A 22,947-nucleotide genomic window follows, 5' to 3' on the forward strand; every position below is an offset into this window, starting at 1 on the left:
CACCAGCAACTCCAACTCCATCAGTGTGTGTCGGCCCGGCTGCTGCTGATAAGCATGGCAGGTGATTGGATGATCAGTCCCAGCTGGGTAATCCAATCACCTGCCAGCTGTGCTTCGAGGCCGGTCCATACACACCCCATTCCTGCAGGTGGTTTGATTGATTGATTGAGACTTTTATTAGTAGGTTGCACAGTGAAGTACATATTCCGTACAATTGACCACTAAATGGTAACACCCGAATAAGTTTTTCAACTTGTTTAAGTCGGGGTCCACTTAAATTGATTCATGATACAGATATATACTATCAGATATATACTATCATCATAATACAGTCATCACGCCGACCACGCCCCCCACCACAGATATTAATTGGGATAGCATAATATTATTATCATATAATTATTTGCAATGAAGGGAGAGGAAATTAATCACAACAACTGCTGTTTCAGCACATGAGTTTATTAATTTATATTAGTTATAAAAATACTTTATTTTTAAATGATCATCCAAATTGGTATATGCGTGTTTTGTGTCATTTCCTTTTGGTCTGTTGTCGTTTAAATTGCCTTGTCTAAGTCCATGTCCTCCTTGATTGTTCTGCACAGCAAAAAAAACGAAAAGTTAAACGCATGATTACATTAATCATTTATTAAAGTAAACATTTTCAAATATTGATTGGCAACACTAAACTGGCCCAAGTGTGAATGTGAGTGTGAATGTTGTCTGTCTATCTGTGTTGGCCCTGTGATGAGGTGGCGACTTGTCCAGTGTGTACCCCGCCTTCCGTCCGTATGCAGCCGGGATAGGCTCCAGCACCCCCCGCAACTCTGAAATTTGATTGATTGATTGAAGCTTTTATTAGTAGGTTGCACAGCGAAGTACATATTCCGTACAATTGACCACTAAGTGGTAACACCCGAATAAGTTTTTCAACTTGTTTAAGTCGGGGTCCACAATTCATGGTAGGAAAGGGACAAGCGGTAGAAAATGAATGAATGGAACATTTACAAATAACATGCAAATGCACACAAAAACAGCAATAACTAATATCGGTACATTGATGCACACATTTACAATACTTCACTATTTCGGCCATTCATTAATAAGTCGACCTCGCGGTCTAAAAAAGTCGTAAGGCTTTACTTGCATGGCAGCTCCCGCCATCAGTGTGTGAATGTGTGTGTGAATGGGTAAATGTGGAAGTAGTGTCAAAGCGCTTTGAGTACCTTGAAGGTAGAAAAGCGCTATACAAGTACAACCCATTTATCATTTATCATTTACTTTCAAACGTTGAAAAAAAGCATCTGGCAAGAAGCAGTCTGCAATGGCCGGATATATGGCTCTCCCTTGGGATAAAGAAAAGAGCAAAGAGCACGGAGGTCGCTCAACATTACGATAGTAGAAGTCTTGTGTTTTAACACAAATGTAAATCACTACTGTCACCCCAGCTTGACGTGTATGCTTTTAGCTGTTTTAAATGAATAAATAAAGCTATACTTACATTTTAAAGTCGCTGTTTTCGCTCTGCATAGCGCTGCCATGTTGAAAAAAAGAGTTGAGTATGCAAAGGAAATTGGGATATGTAAGGGTGCGAAGTACACGGATGGACACTTGTTGGTAATAGGCGAAAAGAACACATTTGTCAGCCAAATTCGAAGGACTCTTGGAGCTTTTTGAATAGGGTCAGACTTTGCGCACCGCGATGATGTCAGTACGCCACAAATGCCCACTGTGAAGGATGCAGCCGCCAAAGAGAGACACCGCTTATATCTGATGTAACTTTGGATAAAAAACATCAACTTTCTCATAGGCTATTCATGGCTGTTTTAATTGAAGCAAATATGGCAACATTGAGTCTGAGGGCTGTCATGTTTGTAGAGTGGATTATTGCATGACTTTCTATTTTGGGGTTACCTTGGAAACAGATTGTGCAAGTGATGAATGTCATATTATGAAATAACTCATTTTCACATTACTTCTCATGAGATTACATTGAATATGCAAGGGTGTATTTACACACTGTTATAGCGATAACAATAGCAACAACAACAAAAATAATTATGTTGAAAACATTACTTTTTCCCTTTGGTCCAACACATGAATATATAATATCCTTCCCTTTCTACTTGGTATGCTCATTATTCTGGGAAAGGCAGCGGAGAACGCATGTCTCTTTCAAGAAAAGCTGGTAGTCTGGAATTGCGATGGTCTGTTAGGAGAGTAAAATAAACATGAAGTATGGTGTTGGCGTCAGCTAAAAATGAGTTTATGAGAATGTTTATTAGCCTTAATTTGTCTACCATTTTATATTTTTTTAAGAGCCCAGATAAAGCCACAGTGTATAACATAAGTTTATCTTGTGTCATATTTCGTATATTTTTAGTTAGTGCCTTTATCGATTTTCTAAAGGATGTAAAGAAGATATACTTGACAAAAAGCAACAGTCATGTCGTTTTGTCATGTAGTGTTGTTAAGACAGCGGATTGTGTGCTGGATTTAGAATGAGACATGTTAGTTTTACCCCCCTCACTATACGACATATTAGCTTTGCATGGGTGACAAAGTAAATTAGTGTAATATCCAATATATCATAAGAATGTACAAACCCCGTTTCCATATGAGTTGACAAATTGTGTTAGATGTAAATATAAACGGAATACAATGATTTGCAAATCATTTTCAACCCATATTCAGTTGAATATGCTACAAAGGCAACATATTTGATGTTCAAACTGATAAACGTTTTTTTTTTTGCAAATAATCATTAACTTTAGAATTTGATGCCAGCAACACGTGACAAAGAAGTTGGGAAAGGTGGCAATAAATACTGATAAAGTTGAGGAATGCTCATCAAACACTTATTTGGAACATCTCACAGGTGAACATGCAAATTGGGAACAGGTGGGTGCCATGATTGAGTATAAAAGTAGATTCCATGAAATGCTCAGTCATTCACAAACAAGGATGGGGCGAGGGTCACCACTTTGTCAACAAATGCCTGAGCAAATTGTTGAACAGTTTAAGAAAAACCTTTCTCAACCAGCTATTGCAAGGAATTTAGGGATTTCACCATCTACGGTCCGTAATATCATCAAAGGGTTCAGAGAATCTGGAGAAATCACTGCACGTAAGCAGCTAAGCCTGTAACCTTCGATCCCTCAGGCTGTACTGCATCAACAAGCGACATCAGTGTGTAAAGGATATCACCACATGGGCTCGGGAACACTTCAGAAACCCTCTGTCAGTAACTACAGTTGGTCACTACATCTGTAAGTGCAAGTTAAAACTCTCCTATGCAAGGCGAAAACCGTTTATCAACAACACCCAGAAACACCGTCGGCTTCGCTGGGCCTGAGCTCATCTAAGATGGACTGATACAAAATGGAAAAGTGTTCTGTGGTCTGACGAGTCCACATTTCAAATTGTTTTTGGAAACTGTAGACGTTGTGTCCTCCGGACCAAAGAGGAAAAGAACCATCCGGATTGTTATAGGCGCAAAGTTGAAAAGCCAGCATCTGTGATGGTATGGGGGTGTATTAATGCCAAAGACATGGGTAACTTACACATCTGTGAAGGCGCCATTAATGCTGAAAGGTACATACAGGTTTTGGAGCAACATATGTTGTCATCCAAGCAACGTTACCATGGACGCCCCTGCTTATTTCAGCAAGACAATGCCAAGCCACGTGTTACATCAACGTGGCTTCATAGTAAAAGAGTGCGGGTACTAGACTGGCCTGCCTGTAGTCCAGACCTGTCTCCCATTGAAAATGTGTGGCGCATTATGAAGCCTAAAATACCACAAGGGAGACCCCCGGACTGTTGAACTACTTAAGCTGTACATCAAGCAAGAATGGGAAAGAATTCCGCCTGAGATGCTTAAAAAATGTGTCTCCTCAGTTCCCAAGCGTATACTGAGTGTTGTTAAAAGGAAAGGCCATGTAACACAGTGGTGAACATGCCCTTTCCCAACTACTTTGGCACGTGTTGCAGCCATGAAATTCTAAGTTAATTATTATTTGTAAAAAAAAAAAATAAAGTTTATGAGTTTGAACATCAAATATCTTGTCTTTGTAGTGCATTCAATGGAATATAGGTTGAAAATGATTTGCAAATCATTGTATTCCGTTTATATTTACATCTAACACAATTTCCCAACTCATATGGAAACGGGGTTTGTACAATAATATCGTCCAACCAAGAATTTCGATTGATATGGCATAAGAATAAGATATTAAATCATGCCGTACATAGTTTTTTGGGGGCTGATAATGATAAGGGCATCAAATTGTGCCATGCTCCACCGAGCAACAAGCTTACTCGCTTAATCTTAGTATGTCTGCAGCGTGGAGTTATTTCCAAGGTTTGCCTTCAGATAGCAAATGTATACATTGCAATGACTTTAAAGTGCTGGTTATGTAAATAGGGCATCTTCCTTCAGTACTTCTACTTGGAATTCACACCTCTAAAAGAATCACTAGGTTTGTTTATACAGCAAAATAAAAATAAGTGACCGGCGGTACTAACAAAAACTACCCAGCTTTACCCAGTTTAAAATTTTTGTATTAGTCTAGATTTTTTTACTTGCAAATGTATTCAAAAGACTCAGTGCACCAGCAGGTGATGTAACACAAATTTAAATGTATTCAATTTCACCATGAAGGGACAGTCACAATAATAGGAACTGCTCTCAAAATATCTGGGCAGGAGTCCAAAACCACCAGGCGTATCTTAGGTTCACAAGAAAGTTCAAACTGCAAGAAGCACAGGAACATTTAAAGCAAAAACCTGCACAAGGTAGCTCACCAAAACTAGAAGAGTAATCCAAAGAAGTGTGTTGCTGTGGAAGACGAGGAGGAATTCACCAGCTTAAAGGCGACCTATAATTCAAAACCAACTGTTCTTACATATTGGTTACTGATTTTGTGTATTTGGGATTTGCATAAGTCCTGAAAATTAGAAATCAAACCATGGAGGCATGGCGAAGGTATTTATAAAACAATCTTGCCTTGCTTTATATTTCTGCCAAACGAGCTGTTTGGAATTTGCACAACCTATGATGTCTTTCCCACCAGTAACATCAGCATAGTATCCATATATGATAGAAATGTACCTGGATATCTTTGTGCAAATCCACCATTTTGAATTATGTGCGAGTGTTTGTACAAACCCCGTTTCCATATGAGTTGGGAAATTGTGTTAGATGTAAATATAAACGGAATACAATGATTTGCAAATCCTTTTCAACCCATATTGGGACGGCGTGGCGAAGTTGGTAGAGTGGCCGTGTCAGCAATCGGAGGGTTGCTGGTTACTGGGGTTCAATACCCACCTTCTACCATCCTAGTCACGTCCGTTGTGTCCTCGGGCAAGACACTTCACCCCTTGCTCCTGATGGCTGCTGGTTAGCGCCTTGCATGGCAGATCCCGCCATCAGTGTGTGAATGGGTGAATGTGGAAATACTGTCAAAGCGCTTTGAGTACCTTGAAGGTAGAAAAGCGCTATACAAGTATAACCCATTTATCATTTATTTATTTATTTATATTCAATTGAATGCACTACAAAGACAAGATATTTGATGTTCAAACTCATAAACTTTTTTTTTTTTTTTCAAATAATAATTAACTTAGAATTTTCATGGCATCGTCTTGCTGAAATAAGCAGGGGCGTCCATGGTAACGTTGCTTGGATGGCAACATATGTTGCTCCAAAACCTGTATGTACCTTTCAGCATTAATGGCGCCTTCACAGATGTGTAAGTTACCCATGTCGTGGGCACTAATACACCCCCATACCATCACAGATGCCGGTTTTTCAACTTTACGCCTACAACAATCCGGATGGTTCTTTTTCTCTTTGGTCCGGAGGACACGACGTCCACAGTTTCCAAAAACAATTTGAAATATGGCCCTGCGATGAGGTGGCGACTTGTCCAGGGTGTACCCCGCCTTCCGCCCGATTGTAGCTGAGATAGGCTCCAGCGCCCCCGCGACCCCGAAGGGAATAAGCGGTAGAAAATGGATGGATGGATGGAATTTGAAATGTGGACTCGTCAGACCACAGAACACTTTTCCACTTTGTATCAGTCCATCTTAGATGAGCTCAGGCCCAGCGAAGCAGACTGCGTTTCTGGGTGTTGTTGATAAACGGTTTTCGCCTTGCATAGGAGAGATTTAACGTGCACTTACAGATGCAGCGACCAACTGTAGTTACTGACAGTGGGTTTCTGAAGTGTTCCTGAGCCCATGTGGTGATATCCTTTACACACTGATGTCGCTTGTTGATGCAGTACAGCCTGAGGGATCGAAGGTCACGGGCTTAGCTGCTTACGTGCAGTGATTTCTCCAGATTCTCTGAACACTTTGATGATATTACGGACCGTAGATGGTGAAATCCCTAAATTCCTTGCAATAGCTGGTTGAGAAAGGTTTTTCTTAAACTGTTCAACAATTTGCTCAGGCATTTGTTGACAAAGTTGTGACCCTCGCCCCATCCTTGTTTGTGAATGACTGAGCATTTCATGGAATCTACTTTTATACCCAATCATGGCACCCACCTGTTCCCAATTTGCCTGTTAACCTGTGGGATGTTCCAAATAAGTGTTTGATGAGCATTCCTTAACTTTATCAGTATTTATTGCCACCTTTCCCAACTTCTTTGTCACGTGTTGCTGGCATCAAATTCTAAAGTTAATGATTATTTGCAAAAAAAAAAACGTTTATCAGTTTGAACATCAAATATGTTGTCTTTGGAGCATATTCAACTGAATATGGGTTGAAAATGATTTTCAAATCATTGTATTCCGTTTATATTTACATCTAACACAATTTCCCAACTCATATGGAAACGTGGTTTGTAGTCGACAACATGTCCACTATGAAACCCAATGAACGAAAATGCTCTGTTGTTGGTTTCTTTCACCAGCACGAGTCACTACACAAACTTTCAGCCTTATCTAAAGAAAGAAGTGCCTTACTTTTATTTGTATGATTTGTGGCGGCAATGTGCCTTCAACTGTGAAGAAATCACTCCAAGTGTGTGCAAACCACATTTTAAAATGACTTGCTTCACAAACTTGCACCAGTTTAAAGAAGGATTTTCCGAAAAAAATACTTTTAATGACGGACTCTGTGCCTACTATTTATGGCAATGAAGGAGACAATAAAATAATAATAATAGAATATTAGAAATGTACACTCGACTCGTTGTGTAGCTAGCTTAGCCTTCTATTGTAAGCGCTAATGTACAGAGCTTCACCATCCTACGGCAATATAAAGAGTGATTTTCCTAAAATAATACTTATAATTGGATCAGAGCCTACTGTGTTTGGCAATGGACGAATAAGTAATATAAAACGTTATTACATTGCTGATGACGCTCTAAGCGTAGCTTATAGCCTTTGGCCTATTGTTTTTACAAGTCGAAACAGCAGTGCAGTGGAGTTGTTAATATAATACAGAATTGTAAAGCCTTCTATTGTCACTACAGGTATACCATAAATTCTGGATTATAAACCACTACTTTTTTCCTACATTTTGAACCCTGTGGTTTATAAAACGGTGTGAATAATTTATGGAGTTTTCTTTGCTGACGGCCATAATAAAATTATAAAACATTTTAAAAAAGCAAATACACTCTTTTGAACGAGTTTGCTCACTACATGTGCTGTAGTGTCCTTCAATTTAGGGCTTTCTTTAACCAGAAGTAGAGTGCAGTTCAGTATTCTCGCCGTCCATAGCGTTTATAAACGTATGGGTTCTTCATTCGTTACTCCAAGCAACATTTGTAAGTTTTACAGTATAAATAAAACTGTCTATACTTACTAAATTGTCCCATGTGTGATGTCTGTAGGAGCGTTTTCATGCACATTTGTACGTGCTATCGTAATGTAATGGCGCTAGCATCGTTAGCATTAGCTGATATGCTAACCCGTTTACTTGTGTCTGTGTTAGTATTATTAACTTACAACAGCATTCTTTTTGTATTGTTTCAGTTTCACAAATTCCTCAGTAAACATCACTGTGGAGTTATTAAGTCTGTTTAGCTAATTGAAGAGCTAACTTTTGCAGCTAATGGGTCCATGACGAGGACTTCTGTAGTTTTTGATCAGCCGTGTTACAGGCACCGTTTGGAAACAGTTATGGTATGTAAGTAAACATTTACAAAAAAATGTTCTGTGTAAATAACTAATTTCAGAATGTGCACCGGTGTAGCTAATATACAGAAACATCATTTTTTCTTCTAAAATGTTGTGGGTGCGGCTTGTACACCGGTGCGCTCCATAGTACAGAAAATACGGTACACCTTAGGGGTGTAACAATTGATTGATACATTGATATATCGATTTATATTCCTGAATTTCAAGTTTTTTTACGCTACAACTGTACATGCTGAATGGGGGGAGAAAGCAGCAAAACAATCGCTTCATTCCGAGACTATTAAATTTAGTCTCCGCAGTAAGGATAATTCTAACCCGAATTTCGGTAGATGTGAATTTCATGTGCTACAATCCGAATGACTTTCGGCATAAACCACCAGTCTTGATCGGAATACAATTTTGATCCGAAGGTGTGTAATCAGGTCAGAATCTTCCGAATGACATGTTCACATGAAGCATTTTTATTCCGGTTAGGCTTTTAATCCGATTAAATGTGTCCATGTGCACATAGCTCGTTAGCATGAACTGATGAAGCCTACTCGAATGAGAGGCAAAACATCTTCTAAGACAAACCAAACAGTCCAGTTGTGATCGATTGAATGCCCTGAGAATACAATGACCTGGATGAATGAGTTCTGTTTCAGTTCAGTTTATTTATTTATACAGCACATTTAAAAACAACCTCAGTTGGCCAAAGTGCTGTACAGACATAAACAATTTTAAAAATAGTGCACGCAGTGTCATAGTTACATTGTAACACAGAAACATGAATAAAACACAATAGTAAACTATACCTTAAAAGAAGTGCAAAATATAACACCTACAAATACTGTAATAAATAAAGATAAAATGACCACGATAACCTGCCTAACTGGATTTGAACGCCAGGGAGTACGAATATGTTTTTAACCTAGATTTAAATTGGCTCAGAGACTGGGAGGATCAAATAGATAGTGGAAGTCTGCTCCACAGTCTAGACCCTGCGGCTAAAAAGGCTCTATGTCTTCTGGTTTTGAGTCTGGTTTTAGGGACTGCCAGCAGGAGCCTAGACTGTCTTGATGTCTATGGGGGAGAACATCCATATACATCTTTCAGGAGCAGTTTAGCAGTGAATCCAACTTCACACTGGTCCATATTGACTAAACAGTCCTATGTAAAATGTCAAGGACAAATAAACACGCAAGTGGGAAAAAGCAACTCTATCAACTTCACTCCAGTGGGGTAGAAGCTACTTAACATACAGGAGGCAATACATGAAGCTGGGTAAACACATGTCGACAGGGCTAAATATATACTGCGGCGTACCCCAGGGATCAATACTTAAATAAATAATGCTATTCGGTAACAGACGGAGTAGACATTAAAAGAGTAACGAAACAACATATTTGGGTGTAATGATAGATGATTGTATGATTATATAAATAAACAACATAAGGTGGCAAGAAATATTTCAATAATGAATGAATTAAAGTGTTTACAAAGTACAAAGAAGAAGAAACCATGTTGAACTTTATTGAAAATGAGATCATCTTTTTCTTCTCTATATGTGAATCACAACTATTTTTTATGACGACTATTGTTTTTTTTTGTTTGTTTTTTTGTTTTGTTTGTTTTTTGTTTTTTTCTTCTTTTTTTGGTGTCCTGTCCAGCTTCTCAGGCAAATCATATAGTTGATGTAGATGCCCATGTCGGCTGTTCAGATTTACTTTACAAAAGAGAAGTGTAGGATACTTCTCTTGTTGCCTTATTTGTATTTGACTTTATTAAATGTATTTATATTATCATTTAGTGCAGCCGGGCCGGAGCAGGAGGGGATAGAAAGAGAAACAAAAAGAAGACAGAGGGGGAAATTGTGGGGACAAGAGGGGGATTAGACAGAGAGACAAAAACAACAACAGCAAACAACAACAACAACAACAATAGAGCAACATCAGCAAATATGACATGTACAAATATGATGGTAAAAGTAATAGCAAATAAGCAGTTAGCGAAAAATAAAAATAATACAGAAATGACAATGAGCATTATTACACGACTATTGTTTTTATTATTCGCTGATTTAAATTGTTTTACAAATTGAGAACAGGAAGTGAAAAAATGTGCTAGTAATTGCTATAAAATGGAAAGGGGTTAGGATTACCGTATTTTTCGGAGTACAAGTCGCACCGGCCGAAAATGCATAATAAAGAAGGAAAAAAACATATATACGTCGCACTGGAGTATAAGTCGCATTTTTGGGGGAAATTTATTTGATAAAACCCAACACCAAGAATAAACATTAGAAAGGCAATTTAAAATAAATAAAGAATAGTGAACAGGCTGAATAAGTGTACGTTATATGAGGCATAAATAACCAACTGAGAACGTGCCTGGTATGTTAACGTAACATATTATGGTAAGAGTCATTCAAATAACTATAACATATAGAACATGCTATACGTTTACCAAACAATCTGTCACTCCCGATTGCTAAATCCCATGAAATCTTCCCCCACGGTGTCGCTCCTGGTATGCGCCGCTAGCGTCCTTTCTTTCTGCTGCTCGATCGCCGTTTTCTGCTGCATATTTCACTACGTCCAGCTTGTAATCTGCAGTATATGATTTCCTTTTCGGTGCCATTTTAGTTCAGTCCTTCTCAGCTTTTATAAGTTACCGCCAATGTTGCTGTGATCTATTTTAATAGCTCCGGCAGTAGCGTATAGCATATAGCAGTTAGCATTCCAAAACCCACAATGCACTTCTGCCATGACCCGCCCCCGCCGAATTCTTATTGGTTGGCGTGTGAGTGACGATTGCTGACTTGTGTGTGACGATTGCGGACATTTTCTTTGTCGCTCACGTGAATGAGATAAATAATATTATTTGATATTTTACGGTAATATGTTAATAATTTCACACATAAGTCGCTCCGGAGTATACGTCACACCCACGGCCAAACTATGAAAAAAACCTCGACTTATAGTCCAAAAAATACGGTATAAGTCGCTCCGGAGTATAAGTCGCACCGGCCGAAAATGCATAATAAAGAAAGAAAAAAACATATACAAGTCGCACTGGAGTATAAATCGCATTTTTTGGTGAAATTTATTTGATAAACCCAACACCAAGAATAGACATTTGAAAGGCAATTTAAAATAAATAAAGAATAGTGAACAACAGGCTGAATAAGTGTACGTTATATGACGCATAAATAGCCAACTGAGAACGTGCCTGGTATGTTAACGTAACATATTATGGTAAGAGTCATTCAAATAACTATAACATATAGAACATGCTGTACGTTTACCAAACAATCTGTCACTCCTAATCGCTAAATCCCATGAAATCTTATACGTCTAGTCTCTTACGTGAATGAGCTAAATAATATTATTTGATATTTTACGGTAATGTGTTAATAATTTCACACAAGTTGCTCCTGAGTATAAGTCGCACCCCCTGCCAAACTATGAAAAAAAACTGCGACTTATAATCCGAAAAATACGGTAAATAAAGTTGAAGTTAAAGTCCCAACGATAGTCTCACACACACACACACACACACACAGTAGGTAAGGTGAAATTATCCTTTGCATTTGACCCATCCCCATGTTCACCCCCTGGGAGGTGAGGGGAGCAGTGAGCAGCAGCGGTGGCAGCGCTCGGGAATCATTTAATGATTTAACCCCCAATTCCAATGGGTCCCATTTTTATAGTCTTTGGTATGACTCGGCCGGGGTTTGAACTCACGACCTTCCAGTCTCAGGGCGAACACTCCAAAACTGCTTGCAGGCTCATGTCTAAATGCGTACACCGATAACCATGATTTGGCACTTTGGTTTTGTTTAACATGAGTATTCAACATTGGAACAACATGGTCAGATAAAAGTAAAATCATTATAGATCCCCTTTAATGTAAGTGTGGCATCATTATTCTTGCTGATTGGACTCTAAAACACATAAAAATACAGAGCCGCTGTGCTCCAAAGGTCTGATTTACTAAAGGTTTGCGTGTGCTAAATGTGAAAACCTGATAGCACAGGCAAATCTGATCTGTTAAATGTGTGCGAAGTGTCACTCTAAAGTGAGCAGAGTAAGACGTGCATTCCATTTTGCGTCTCGGTCTTCATTAATATGCAAATTATATGCTGGTCATCAAATGCACATGCAGTTTTAGTAAATTGCACGCAACACACCCACTAATAGTACGCAGTATTTTATAGATTGCACATGCTGTTTAGCAAGAGGTCTTAGTAAATCAGGCCCTTTTTCTGTCATGTCTGTGTGATCATGTTTTGTTTGGCCATGTGCTTTTTTGGATTTTGTCAGTTCCTGTTTTTTCACTCCCCGTTTTGTTTCCATGACAACCCATTAGTTTTCACCTGTCCTCATGTCACACACCTGATTCATTTGCACTCACACACCTGTTGTTAATCATGTCTGTGCTATTTAAGCCTGTCTGTGTCTGTTGATCTTTTGGGAGACATTATCATATCTATCTATCCTTTCTACCTCTGCTACCTGTCATGCCAAGCCATTGTTTCATGCACGTTTTTCATGCCACAGTAAGTGTTGTATATTTCATGTTTAGCGTTTTTGTCTTTGTGCAAGTTTTTGTTTCATTAGCCAAGTTTTTGTACTTCCGCCTTGTGCGCGCTTTTCGTTTGTTCTTTTTGTTAGTGTAAAATTAAACATGTATTTACCTTCACGCCATGTTCAGTCCAGCTTTACTTGCATCTCAGGAAAACAACCACACCATAGTCCCCGCCTTGACATTTTCAGTAGGCGTGCTACTTTTCAAATTATTTTGTCTTTGTGAAAATATTGGACAAAGTGTGTTGTCAAGCTTATGAGATGCGATGCAAGTGTAAGCCACTGTGACACTATTGTTCTTTTTTAAAATGTTTTATAAATGTCTAATTATAATGTCAATGAGGGATTTTTAATCACTGCTATGTTAAAATTGTAACTAATATTGATACTGTTGTTGATAATATTCATTTTTGTTTCACTACTTTTGGTTTGTTCTGTGTCGTGTTTGTGTCTCCTCTCAATTGCTCTGTTTATTGCAGTTCTGAGTGTTGCTGGGCCGGGTTTGGTTTTGAAATTGGATTGCATTGTTATGGTATTGCTGTGTATTGTTTTGTTGGATTGATTAATTAAAAAAAAAAAAATAATAATTAATTAATTAAATAATAATAATGAATATATAAAACAAAAAAATCGTTTAAAAAAAAATGAGAATCGATTCTGAATCGCACAACGTGAGAATCATGATTCGAATTCTAATCGATTTTTTTCCCGCACCCCTAATATATATATGTGTGTATGTGTGTATGTGTGTGTGTGCGTGTGTGGGAAAATCCTGATGATTGAGGGAACCCCTCATGAAACAGGCCTGTAGAGATGAAGTAGTCTTGTGATTTTTTTCCCACACATCAGGAGATGATTGAGGGAACCCCTCATGAAACAGGCCTGTAGAGATGAAGTAGTCTTGTGATTTTTTCCCACACATACATATATTGCGCTCTACCACGGTATCGAGCATTATTTTTTGGATAATCTTATTAATATGTATGTATGTATGTATATGTATATATATATATGTATGTATGTATGTATGTGTACTGTATATATATATATATATGTGTGTGTGTGTGTGTGTGTGTGTGTGTGTGTGTGTGTGTGTGTGTGTGTGTGTGTGTGTGTGTGTGTGTGTGTGTGTGTGTGTGTATTTATATATACACAAGATAGATAGTACTTTATTGAGTTCCCTCAGGAAAATGTAAATTCCAGCAGCAGTGTATAGAATTGAGATCAAATTTAAAAAGTAAATAATGGGGGTATAAATGGAAACAAAATATTACAATAAGAATAAAAATAAAAAGCAACAATGAGAATAAAAATATAACAGTAAAATAAAAATATAACAAGAGAAACTAGGCACTAGTGACCATGTTATGAAAAAGTATTGCACTGTTAATGTTTATATATGTGTATATGTATATATATGTATGTATGTGTGTGTGTATATATATATGTGTATGTGTGTATATATATATATATATATATATATATATATATATATATATACATACATGTATGTATGTATGAATGTACGTATAGAGAGAATTGATATATTTATTTATAAATCAGATGTTTTTTGTCAACATGTTAAAGATGTTCAATAAAAAATACAAGCATGTTTTTAACACATATATATTCCTTTCTTTCATGAAGATATGAATACAAGTTGGTGTATGACCTTATTCTGATGACTTGCAATGATTGGAATCAGACACAATTCACAGTTGTGCTGATAACTTCCACATTTTTAAGAAACACTGTGGAGGAAAAAAAATAGTTTTCCTTTCTGTCCAATACCACATGAAAGTGGTTGTTTTTGGCATCTTGTTTGTCCAGTTTCCATACTCGTTTTTAAACACTTTACAAGAAATACATGGACTCTATAGCTTGCTAGATTGTGTGCGCTAGCTTTCTGAGACTCTTATTTTGTTAGAGCAGGCAGGATAGAGCAGCGCTTTTATTACAAAGACAGGAACTGTGAGGTTGGTCTTTAGGCTTTTGACAGCAGGTGCCGGTCATTGTTTTCTTAATACTGAGCTTGCAGCAGCCAGCTTCATCTTACAAGATGCTCGAGTGCCGTGACTGTCAATCAAATGACAGAAGATTGATGATCGCAAATTTTTAGGTCTATTTTTTTAATGCCTGGCTGGCACACCCTCCGCGATCGACCGGCAGCTCGCGATCAACCTAATGGGCACCCCTGTCCTAAGTCATCACAAAATTAAAGATTATATAACCTAGCAAAAAAATAATAATCCTTCAACTGAACTTTCAGACAAAACAGAAGTTTTACAAAGTACATTTTCTTAGAAAAGGATAGGAACATGTACTTCAGATACAAATAACGGGTAATAAATATTTTTTTGTGTTATAAAAGTAAATTAAAGCTGAAAGCAGCGATGGACGGGACCGACTTTGACGGCACATAAAATCCAAACCGGAGAAGTAATTAAAACTCTTTCGTCAACTTTTAATCAGAAGGGTTCAATCTCTCTCCTGAGCTAGTTTGAAGCCGACACGACAAACCCGCTCAGAGGAGATCATTTTTGAAAAAAGGTGACCGGTATTTACAAAACTTTTGTTTTGAAGGGGGAATAGCAAACTTCCTGTTGATTTTTGCTGGGGGTTGTCATTGAATGAAATGTAGGTCCAAGTGAGACCTACATAGAGGTTTTAGTTTCATATCACTTTGACATTCCTACTGGAAGTTACAGGCAGTTGTGTCTGTGTTTACTTCCTAGGAGCAGTTTTGTCTGTGTTTTCTTCCTAGGGGGCGCTAGAGCACAATTTTGAGTTTTGGGGTTAGGTTTTTTATTAGATCGCAATTTTTGCCAGTCCTGATGTGTGTGTCCAGTTTGGTGAGTTTTGAAGCATTTTAAGGGGGTCAAATTACAGCTCAAAGAGGCAAAAAAGACTTTGTTTACTAAAATTTCGTTTTGAAGGGGGAATAGCAAACTTCCTGTTGATTTTTGCTGAAAGATGTCAGTGTATGAAATCTAGGTCTAAGTGAGACCTACATAGAGGTTTTTGTTTCATGTCTCTACGACATTCCTACTGGAGGCGCAATTTTGAGTTTTGGGGTTTGGTTTTTTATTAGATTGCAATTTTCGCCAGTCCTGATGTGTGTGTCAAATTTGGTAAGTTTTGAATCATGTTAAGGGGGTCAAATTACAGCTCAAAGAGGCGGCCAGTATAATAATAATAAAACCTTACAATTACAATAGGGTCCTCTGTCCCAAAGGGACATTGCGGTCCGTAATAAATGGGACTAAAAAGTATTTGATGACAACATGATAATCAAATTGAGTTATCTTCTTTTTATTGGCATCCTCTTAATAAGCAACATGTATTGAGCATATGAATTTCAAGTTTAAAACTCTGAAGACATAAATAGACATAAATACCTCACCGGGCGTGAACCCTCACCACATGTCACTGGTTGGTCAGTTCAACCCTAACAAGGCTCGCTGTGCCAGAACCCCACATTAAGTTTAAAGTGCATAATGACACGCAATGATGGCCCAGTGGTTACCACATTGCTCTGTTTTTTTATGACATTCTGCTTGGCCAGATGTCTCCTTAAAGGCAAACACAGTTCTTTTATACTGAAAAAAAAGACCTCAAGAAAGAAAATCTTGTAATATTATTTTAGAGAAAATCCTTAGGGCAATTTGTACAAAAAGATGTTAAGCATTACCCTGCTTCTGTAAACTCAATAAATCACTTAGGACCAGATTTAGTCAAGGTTTGCGTGTACTAAAACATGTGCAAACTTGATAGCACACGCAAAGCTGATCTACTAAACGTGTGCAAAGGGGATTGCGTCTGTTAAGTGAGCAGAATAAGGCAGGCAATTAATTTTGCGTCTGTGTCTTCATTAATATGCAAAATATATGCTGATCATCTAAACGCCCACAATAATGGTGCAGAAAATGCAGATAATTATTCATTAATTATGAATTTATCAACACTCATCACAGTTTTACAAGCACCTTTTGGTGTTTTATTTAGCACATGCCAGAAAGACGTGCTAACTGACAGTTCCTCACACTGCTGCAGGGTCAGTGCTTGCGCTGCAAAGACAGACAACGGACAGATGAGAATCCTCCGTCCAACATTTTTGAGGATGGTCTGAAATAAAAATATTAGCCGTAATGTCTGTTCAGCAATTTTATTTTATAATTATATTTCTGCTGGATGACTTATAAGGCTGATTAAATCATAAATTCAATTGATGTGTTTTGGTGTCTGCTGGCGGGTTTTTTTTAAATGTTGTTTTTTTTTTATTTAGAAAATATATTGCTATTATATACCTCCTATATGAAAGCTGCTTTTATTATGTCTTTTGTAGGCTGCAAAGACAAGATATGTAATGTTCGAACTGAGGAACTTAATTTTATTTTGCAAATAATCATTAACTTAGAATTTAATGGCAGCAACACATTGCACTACAGTTGGCACAGGGGCATTTTTACCACTGTGTTACATGGCCTTTCCTTTTAACAACACCCAGTAAACGTTTGGGAACTGAGGAGACCATTTTTTAAGCTTTTCAGGTGGAATTCTTTCCCATTCTTGCTTGATGTACAGCTTAAGTTGTTCAACAGTCCGGGGGTCTCCGTTGTGGTATTTTAGGCTTCATAATGCGCCACACATTTTCAATGGGAGACAGGTCTGGACTACAGGCAGGCCAGTCTAGTACCCGCACTCTTTTACTATAAAGCCACGCTGTTGTAACATGTGGCTTGGCATTGTCTTGCTGAAATAAGCAGGGGCGTCCATGATAACGTTGCTTGGATGGCAACATATGTTGCTCCAAAACCTGTATGTACCTTTCAGCATTAATGGTGCCTTCACAAATGTGTAAGTTACCCATGTTTTGGGCACTAATACACCCCCATACCATCACAGATGCTGGCTTTTCAACTTTGCGCCTATAACAATCCGGATGGTTTTTTTCCTCTTTGGTCCGGAGGACACGACTTCCACAGTTTCCAAAAACAATTTGAAATGTGGACTCGTCAGACCACAGAACACTTTTCCACTTTGCATCAGTCCATCTTAGATGAGCTCGGGCCCAGCGAAGTCGGCAGCGTTTCTGGGTGTTGTTGATAAATGGCTTCCGCTTTGCATAGTAGAGTTTTAACTTGCACTTACAGATGTAGCGACGAACTGTAGTTACTGACAGTGGTTTTCTGAAGTGTTCCTGAGCCCATGTGGTGATATCCTTTACACACTGATGTCACTTTTTGATGCAGTGCCGCCTGAGGGATCGAAGGTCCGTAATACGTGCAGTGATTTCTCCAGATTCTCTTAATCTTTTTATGATATTACGGCACGTAGATAGTGTAATGGCTAAATTCCTTGCAATAGCTGCTTGGGAAATGTTGTTCTTAAACTGTTTGCTCAGGCATTTGTTCACAAAGTGGTGACCCTCGCCCCATCCTTGTTTGTGAATGACTGAGCATTTCATGGAAGCTAATTTTATACCCAATCATAGCACCCGCCTGTTCCCAATTAGCCTGTTCACCTGTGGGATGTTCCAAATAAGTGTTTGACGAGTATTCCTCAATTTTCTCAGTCGTTTTTGCCACTTGTGCCAGCTTTTTTGAAACATGTTGCAGGCATCAAATTCAAAATGAGCTAATACAAGTTTTCCAGTTTGAACGTTAAGTATCTTGTCTTTGCAGTCTATTTAATTTAATATAGGTTGAAAATGATTTATAAATCATTGTATTTTGTTTTTATTTACGATTTACACAACGTGCCAACTTCACTGGTTTTGGGGTTTGTATTTTACAATATATATTTTTTCAATATTTTTTATGGAACATTTTAGTCATTACTGAAAAACACACAAGAAAATACTGAATACTGAATGTTTTTTTTATATTGAGAATACTCAAATCAAAATGAAGATGCTTTAAAGCTACTTATTGACAGAACTAGTGGAATATTTGATTGAGAAAACAAACACAAAAACCCTTCACTGGCGATACTTTTCTTAAACCTAATCTCCAGCTTGTTTGAACAACAAAGTCGCCAATGTGTTTCTGCTGGCTTGTTTTGCAGGATGGGAATGGCTACATTGATGAGCAGGAATTGGATGCTCTGCTTCGAGACCTTTGCCAGACAAACAAGACGGTGAGATGAGAGCTTTGCTAACGACTTTAGCAACATCACTTCCAAAACCTGCAAGTGTTTTTGTTGGGTTTTGCGTTCTACACAGCATTGTCTGCTTCTCAGCTACACTTCATGTAAACATCGCAAAAGACAAACACATGTTTGTTTACTGCAGTTTAAAAATCAGAGATAGAATAGATTTCAATAAAATAGTCAATGAAATGGTGCATGATCGTCTCAGCCGAATATCGACGTCTCAGTCTCAACATGAAGTTTCCTTCTTTTAATCAGTATTTTTTGTAATGATTAACTTTCTTCTTGGAATTTAAAAAAAAATGTTGAAGTTTGCACATCGCAATTAATGAAATTCACAGATATTAAAATATTTTCAGCTAAAATCAAATAAAACAAACAACTTACGGTACTTATCATTTTTTATACGGTATTATTTGTCCTATATTATGCATTTATTTAGTCATAATTATGGATTTGTTGTATTAACTTACACATTTTGTATTGTTTTTCCCTTACAAAATGGTAATGGTAATGTGGTATATTTGTATACACAAGAAATGGACAAACTATTAGTAATTTTTGAAGAAAGTGTTAGATTTCCCTATTCCTTTTCGGTCATTTTGATTTATGCAAGTTTAAATGTAATGTTGTTTTTCTAACTTTGTTTAGTAAGTCTAAAATAACCTAAACCATTACCATAATAATTTTCATTGAAAACTTGTATTTCCCATAACAATTCTTAATAAATAACTCATAACAAATTATATATTTATACAATTACACAAAGTAACAATATTTTTATTGTTGCACTGATAGGTTTTATTACTAATAACTTACTTACACTCGATACTTGATTATTGTTAAAATGTTGTATGTAAATATTACAGTGGTGCCGCGCCACTTCGCGCTTCTAATTTTGCGGCTTCACTTATCCAAATATTTATCACTTTTTAAAAAATCATGTCACGGTTGTTCTGTGTTTTACATTTGACTATGTCTATTATATGTCACAAATATACATTTTCAAACAAATGTTACGTATTTTTGGCCTAAATTAAGCATTTCCAAGCATATAAATGAACCTAAAATAACAAATCTCGGCTGCTGTTATGTATAGGGATGATACTCAAAACCCATTTTCCCAGTTGTTCGATAAGAAAAGAACCGAGTCCTTGGACTCAAATCACTTTTTGAGAACCGGTACCCGTTATCGAGACCACTATAGTAAAGAAAAAGAGGTGGTTCTTTATTCGAATCCCTGGGAACGAATCCCGTCCCGACCAGAAATGCCCCGTGTGACATCACAAGAAATGACGTCACGGAGCTCAGTCATTAGGCGCAGATAGCGAAAGCAGGAAAAACAATGGACTGGAAAAAGCGCTCCAAGGTGTAATAAAGTTCAAAACAAAAGGTATAATCCAATGAATAACTTTACTGAGAGATTTGAGCAGGGTACAAACACATGACAAACACTTTTACGACCAACCGGAAACATAGCAACCAGGCTAGCAACGCACCTCCTTTACGGCAGCTGTCGCAACGTTCTTAAAGCAACCGCAGCACATACATATATATACAACATATATCTCCCTTTTTTAACTTTTGTTTTTCTTTCCTTGTAAACAAAACAAAATCACACTGTATATGTGTTGTCTGTCTAATTATAAATAATACAGACGAGGCGTGTTGGCTGAGTTCTTGACGTTTACTTTCACAGCGTGCTCATAACCTCATTCTTAGCTGCCGGGTGGCGACATGCAACATCACTTTTCGGGGCTACCGCGCATACTCGTCACTCCTGTTGCATGCTGGGTAGTGTAGTTGTTATATTCCCTAGCTCATAAAATCACATCTTTCCCCCTATGAAGAAATAATGTTAACTCAATAAAGTGTATTTCTTTTTTTAGCTTTAACTTTTCATTTTTTTAGCATTGTAACCACATTTGCAAACAACTTTTCTCTTCATAGAATTTTTTTTCAATAAAGAAATAAAGTGCAAAACTGTCAAAGCATCATAACAAACAGTTACGTCAAATAGCAGCAGAAGTGCACTTTTTGGAATGCTGTATTATTTTCAGTTTTGTGCCCAAGAGACTGATTTTATTTAACACTATATTATTATTTATACACCTATAGTGATCACAGAGACAGGTTGCTTTTGTGTTACTGTATATATTTGTTTTTCTGAAAAATCCCACTTAATATACTTTGGGTAACAACAGTCAATATTTATTTATTTTATTTTATTTTTTAGGGGGGTAACAGTCAATATTTATTTATTTATTACATTTTATTTTTTTCTTATATAATAAAAGTGAGCTTTTGTTAAATCAAATATTGTGTGTTTTTTTCCATATACAACAACCTATCTGGACTCGATAAGAGATTCGATAAGGAATCGGTTCGATAAGAAGATTCGATAATAGGCTCGAACTCAATAATTTCTTATCAAACATCATCCCTAGTTATGTAGTGTACAGCAGATCATCATCGTTATTTTCAAACAACTTTATGTATTTTCACATGTTTCGTGACTGTTTAGGAACTTTGTGTGTGGATGTGTGTCTATTCAGTAATTAATATTATTTTCTATGATAAACTATTTTTAAGGTGAGTATAAGGTTGTTAATTTATATCTAGATGGCTCCAAACATGTTTAAAATAACTTATTTAGAAAGTCGTTAACAGGTTATTAAATAAATATTAAATTTATAAATAAGAATTCTTACTTTGCAAAAATTCACCATCGAACCGATTAACTGCGATAAACGAGGGACAACAATAGTTCAACATTTGGTTATTTTAGAGCACTAAAGGTAGGTGCTAAGGTCAAAGAAAAAAGCTAAACAAACAGATTCTATATATTCCCACCGTCTGTCTGGGTTGTGTATAATGTAAACAAGAATATTTCTACTTGACAGATGTCTCGAGTTGATCAACTTCTTTGACTCAAATATACCCCTTTTTACCCCCTTTCTGTACCCCAAGGAGGCCGACTTGAAGAACCTGTCTGGTTACAAGCAGAGCATCATGAGCCTGTCTGATGGAGGGAAGCTCTACCGCGGCGAGCTAGAAATCGTCCTCTGCAAGGAGCCAATTCAATGACTTCTCATCCTGTCTTACTGTGTATCCTAATCATGTCTGACTGCCCTGCCCTCCGAGTAAAACACTCCCTCCCAGCTAGCTTCCCAACAGCAAAACACCAGGTGCATGTGCCGGCTCTCCCATTTCCTCTTAAAGCTACTACTTCTCAATGGATAACAAGTGCACAATTGGCACAAAATAGCGCAATTGCAAAAAAAAATAAAAAATGGCATTGTTTTCTGTAACCTGATCTCTCAACCCTAAGGTGACCTTTATGAAATAATCAACTAGATCTTGTAGTCCATTTAAAGTACTTTGTAATGCCATGTTATTATTTAACTTCCGATGTTCTTTTGTCCTAATACTGTTAAATGAACATTTAAATAAAACATCTTAACATGAAATCATTTTTCATTTTCTTCTGATTTATGGTCTGAGGTCAAGGCAGGCTCATGGCATAAAGATCAGATCTAGTTAAGTGGGGCCACATATGGCCTGGGTTTTTGTAAAGATGTTATTGTATTGATCTATTTAACTTAATAAATGATAAATGATAAGTGGGTTGTACTTGTATAGCGCTTTTCTACCTTCAAGGTACTCAAAGCGCTTTGACACTACTTCCACATTTACCCATTCACACACACATTCACACACTGATGGAGGGAGCTGCCATGCAAGGCGCTACCAGCACCCATCAGGAGCAAGGGTGAAGTGTCTTGCTCAGGACACAACGGACATGACGAGGTTGGTACTAGGTGGGGATTGAACCAGAGACCCTTGGGTTGCGCACGGCCACTCTACCACTGCGCCACGCCGTAACCCGTCAGTTACCAAATACGACATCATAAAAGTTTAGATAAAATCAATAAAAATAATGTTTGAATCAAATTAGGATTGTGTAACAACCTACACCCACCCTTACAAAATGCAACATGGTTCAGTCCTCCTGGTAGCAGCAAACAGATCATGGAACACTTCATTGTTGTGTTCACTCAACACAGATG

At 37.5% G+C, this 22,947-nt stretch overlaps 1 protein-coding gene across 2 annotated transcripts in view; it reads left to right on the plus strand.

Annotated features, from left to right (window-relative positions):
- calb2a (calbindin 2a) overlaps positions 1–22,347 on the plus strand; it is a 68,631-nt gene extending 46,284 nt beyond the window's left edge. For both annotated transcript variants that reach the window (XM_061969861.2, XM_061969860.2), the window contains 2 exons: positions 18,794–18,865; positions 21,848–22,347. In XM_061969861.2, the coding sequence (XP_061825845.1) occupies positions 18,794–18,865; positions 21,848–21,964 (189 nt within the window). In that variant the 3' untranslated portion in view covers positions 21,965–22,347. The remainder of the gene's footprint in view (positions 1–18,793; positions 18,866–21,847) is intronic.
- Positions 22,348–22,947: the final 600 nt, after the last annotated feature.

Source organism: Nerophis lumbriciformis, linkage group LG10, assembly GCF_033978685.3.
Source record: "Nerophis lumbriciformis linkage group LG10, RoL_Nlum_v2.1, whole genome shotgun sequence".
NCBI lineage: Eukaryota > Metazoa > Chordata > Actinopteri > Syngnathiformes > Syngnathidae > Nerophis > Nerophis lumbriciformis.